This window comes from Triticum dicoccoides, chromosome 1B, assembly GCF_002162155.2.
Source record: "Triticum dicoccoides isolate Atlit2015 ecotype Zavitan chromosome 1B, WEW_v2.0, whole genome shotgun sequence".
NCBI classification, from domain to species: Eukaryota; Viridiplantae; Streptophyta; class Magnoliopsida; order Poales; family Poaceae; genus Triticum; species Triticum dicoccoides.
The window spans coordinates 334,490,967-334,494,873 of NC_041381.1; the positions used below are offsets into that span (position 1 = coordinate 334,490,967).

Here is a 3,907-nt window from a genome sequence, read left to right on the forward strand (position 1 = left end):
AAAAAATCACAAAACCATCGGTAAACCACAAATATTGCACATTTGGCAACATTTTTACGCGAGTTGTGTGAAGCAGCCGCGTGGAAGAAGGGAGCTAGGATCAGCTCCAACACGGGCTAGGTTGCAGTCTCCGAGCATCTTTACATGGTAACATGTTCATTCCTGTTTGAAATGACAATGTGAAAACTCAAATTTTCTGCGTTTACAACGCTGGTAGGAGATATTGAAGTTGTTTCCAGTGAAAAGAAATGTTTGTATAGGGTATTATGATCTGTGTCTCACCTTCCTTTCTCGGACATGCAAAACCTTTATGTGTCATGTGACACTTTTCCATTGCTTTTAACCGGCTTCATCTTCTGGGCAGCAGCCTTGAGGGTCTCATCACTCTTGCAAAACGCAAACCTCACATAATGGTGATGGTAACTTTGGTCGTCGGCATCTGTGTGGAAGAAGCCACGACCAGGTACTGCCGCCACACCAGCATTGTTGATCAAGTGCGTCACAAAATCTATCTGCATTGACAGCAAAGAGAAATGGTCTCAGTTGTTGTGTGTTAGTGCTCTACTGGTTACTTTGAAAGCATTTCCTTGACAGAGAATTAGAGATAATAACAACATGTTGAAGAGTCGGTACTTAACAATATACCTAAGCTTGATGAGTGTGACACTATTAGTTCCACAATATCTGAAAATCTATACAGTTAACTGTTCTGGATTAGTTTGTTTGAGGGACCAGTGTAACTAATAAAGCAAGCAAGTGCCAGTGCAATGATATCTTGCTTTACCTAACAATTCAATCAACAATTGCTTGCTGCACATGGTTGAACTGTCGGATAACATTAGTGTTTTCTCATTCATTATCTCATACTTCAACAGAAGTTCAGTATGTAAAAGGAACTCACGTCGGAAATTTGCCAGGACTTGGGCAACTCAGCAAAGACAAAGACTGAACCTTGTGGCTTGAAGCTAATGTAGAAACCATAATTTTTCAGTAACTGAAGAATGAAGTCTCTTCACTCTGCATAGTCCTTTCCAAGGTAAGTACGATTAAAACGATGATGGGTAGTTGAATTTGATAGAATGACATTAATCATAAACAGTTAGCATGAAACCTTACTTTTTTAAGGGACTCATAGTAGTCTGGTGTGCTGGTTAGCGCAATCAAGGCAGCTTCTTGGAATGGTGCAGGAGCTGAATCTGTCAGTTTGACATGGATATTTCTTATTGCTGCGGCTATGTTTGCTGCAGCACAAGCCCAACCAATTCTCCAACCTAGTCAGTTTACACAGCTATAGTTAACATCCCACATCACTAGCAAAATTTACACTGAGTACGGTAATATAGTGTTGCTTGCATCATACAGATTCATAGTAAATCTGCACAGTTGTTCAATATATCTGTACAATGAGCAACACTATGAGTAAATCTGTACAATAAGCCTAGCTATGCAACTGAATAACCCACCAGTTACACTGTATGTTTTTGACAGTGAGGATGTGATGATTGTCCTCTCTTGCATTCCTGGAAGAGAAGCCAGAGAGATATGCTTGTTCTCATCATAAGTAATATACTCATAAACCTAGAATATCCAGAATTTAGACTCGTTTCAAAAACAGACAAACAGATTAATGTATTTATTGAAGATGTTTAACTACTAAAGGCTATTTCTGTCCACATCATCGTGCGGATTTACCTCGTCAGTTATTGCAAAGCAGTCCATTTGCTGACAAGCTTGAGAAATAATAAGCAATTCCTCCTTGCTAAAGACCTTCCCTGTTGGATTATGTGGGCTGCAGTAATAAGATTTAACCATGTCACAAATTGAAACAGCACAGTTGGACTCAACCAAATTACTAGTACAAAAGGGCAACCTGGTGCATGTAGCTCCCGCTTGCGCAGGGTCCAGGGAAGGGTCCGACCACTTTGGGTCTATAGTACGCAGCCTTTCCCTACATTTCTGTAAGAGGCTGTTTAGTACAATGAGTGCAAATCACTCGTGCTACGTACAAAGGCAAGCATCATAGCGATAAACATAAAAGTGTCGTCTAATAAGTTAGCAGTATATTCATAGCCAATTATGAACCACGATAATAGTAGAAACTATTCACCTATTTAAGATCACTGCCTTTGTCCGACTAGTAAACGACTTCAAAAATTTATCTGCGTCCAGTGTCCAAGAAGGTGGATCCAATGGCACATACACCTTCATGTAGATAAATTAAATTACATAAACATGTGATCAGTCAACAGAAGACCATCATCATTCATGTCTGAAAATAAAACTTTGGATTACGCGAAAGACATACAGGAACACCACGGGCCAGCTCAATGCATGTTTGATACGTTTCGTAAGCCGGGTCGAAGAGCAGAACCTCATCCCCTGGGTCTATAACTGCATGAACAGGAACCGCATACGCATGAGTACATTCACCAAGCACAGCATTCCACCTGAGCTGACACGATTCAGTAGCTCATATGCACGGAATGAGCATTAGAAGTAGTTTGCATGAAGTACTACCTGCAAATACTGCCGCGGCGAAGGCCTCGGATTGCCCGCAGCAGATGGCGAAGTCCGTGAGGGGGTCGACGTCGAGGCCGTGGTCCCGTTTCATCGTCGCCGCGAGCACGTCGCAGACCCCCTGCACATGCCTTGAGCCAGCCATCCAAATGCGCGTCACTATAGGGTGATCGAATCAGTGGCGATGGAGTCACGGGAGGCGGACCTGTACTGGTTGAGGTCGGCGGCGATGGCGGCGGCGGCGGCGGCCTTGACGTGGGCAGGCGCGGGGAAGTCGGGGAACCCCTCGGCGAGGTTGACGGCGCCGACGCGCTGCGCGAGGTGGGAGAGCTGCTGGATGGGCGACGGGGCCGCCCGCTTCGACGCCTCTGAGAGCTTCCTCTCCATTGGCTGCTCCCGCCGACCTCGACTGCTCCACCTAGTTCGACTGTTGGAGTCGCTTGGCAGCTCGCAACGTTTGGATAAGGCCAAGGTGGAGTAGGATCTTGGCAGCGCCGGCGTGATTTTGAATTAGTCAAGAGAAACGAAGCAAAGCTCTAGTCATCCTTTCATTTACGGAAACAGTCCCCTATCGAATTAACCGTCGTGGCAAAAAAAAAAAACCTACCCAATGAAGAGATTTTCGTAAATCAGCCTCAATCTCACCTCATGCTCACCAAATTTATATGGGAACTGACAAAAGTTGCTTTCAGAACTGACAAAAGTTGCTTCCAAACAATTTCCTCTAAAGGTTATGATCATCCCGTAAAACTGATTTTACGCGATTTTTTTTAGGGGAACTGTTGAAGTTGTTCTTAGAGGAGGAGGAGACCCGTATCTTGAAACTTTGGGATTTCTTTCGGAACTCTTAATTGATTTTAGAATTTTAAGAAATCAACCCACTCATGGAAGGAACCTTCCCCGGACCCTGCGCAAGCAGAAGCTACATGCTCTGGGCTGCCTTTGTTAAGGAATCAACCCACTTAGATTCTACTGTCAGACTTGGTATGGGTGTCGCATTTTTCTAGATTTATTCCAAGCATTTTTGCGACGTGAGATGAAGTTCCCGTTGACTACAAGATGCATGTGGTAACTTCGTCAATTTAAAAAATTGTCAGTCCAATCTCTCGTAGGTCTTCATAAGGGTTTCTCCTTCCACCCTGTCAACTCCATCTTTCCCTCCAATGATTGTTTCAAACATACTGTAGAGAGTATATGAATGTGGCTGCAAGGGTGCAAGGAGAAACTCCCATCCATTGAAGGAAAGGAAATTCTTACCGAGGTTGTTGCACAATCAATCCTAGTCTTTACCAAAAAAGGCTTTCGCCCCACTTTATAAATAAAGCAAACAAGCACAACCACAAGGTTCAATATAGGTCCACAAGTACATAAGACGCACACCAATAGCACA

The 3,907-nt window shown here is 43.8% G+C and overlaps 1 protein-coding gene across 6 annotated transcripts; it reads right to left on the reverse strand.

Moving 5' to 3' along the window:
• Positions 1–6: 6 nt before the first annotated feature.
• On the reverse strand, positions 7–2,977 carry LOC119304774 (probable N-succinyldiaminopimelate aminotransferase DapC). 6 transcript variants are annotated; one of them, XR_005148482.1, is made up of 11 exons: positions 2,723–2,977; positions 2,518–2,648; positions 2,306–2,391; positions 2,108–2,202; positions 1,871–1,948; positions 1,693–1,789; positions 1,464–1,578; positions 1,117–1,271; positions 902–1,017; positions 283–512; positions 7–162 (listed from the first exon to the last, which is right to left on the reverse strand). XR_005148482.1 is itself a non-coding variant. In XM_037581614.1 (8 exons), the coding sequence occupies exons 1-7, from the start codon at positions 2,902–2,904 to the stop codon at positions 1,467–1,469; spliced, it is 723 nt and encodes a 240-aa protein (XP_037437511.1). In that variant the 5' UTR covers positions 2,905–2,977; the 3' UTR covers positions 1,139–1,271; positions 1,464–1,466. The 6 variants fall into 6 exon arrangements, 2 of the variants coding, with proteins under 2 accessions (XP_037437511.1, XP_037437512.1); XR_005148483.1 differs by having other exon boundaries at positions 902–1,027; XR_005148484.1 differs by lacking the exons at positions 7–162; positions 283–512; positions 1,464–1,578 and having other exon boundaries at positions 902–1,027.
• Positions 2,978–3,907: the final 930 nt, after the last annotated feature.

Bases quoted from the DNA above. Each gene is read 5' to 3' on its own strand.
- LOC119304774 (XM_037581614.1), bottom strand. From the start codon at position 2,904: ATGGAGAGGAAGCTCTCAGAGGCGTCGAAGCGGGCGGCCCCGTCGCCC. The intron at 1,790-1,870 runs GTTGCCCTTTTG...TTATTACTGCAG, and splicing joins GCGGGAGCTACATGCACCAG to CCCACATAATCCAACAGGGA. The intron at 1,521-1,692 runs GTAAATCCGCAC...CTTCTCTTCCAG, and splicing joins GCTTTGCAATAACTGACGAG to GAATGCAAGAGAGGACAATC.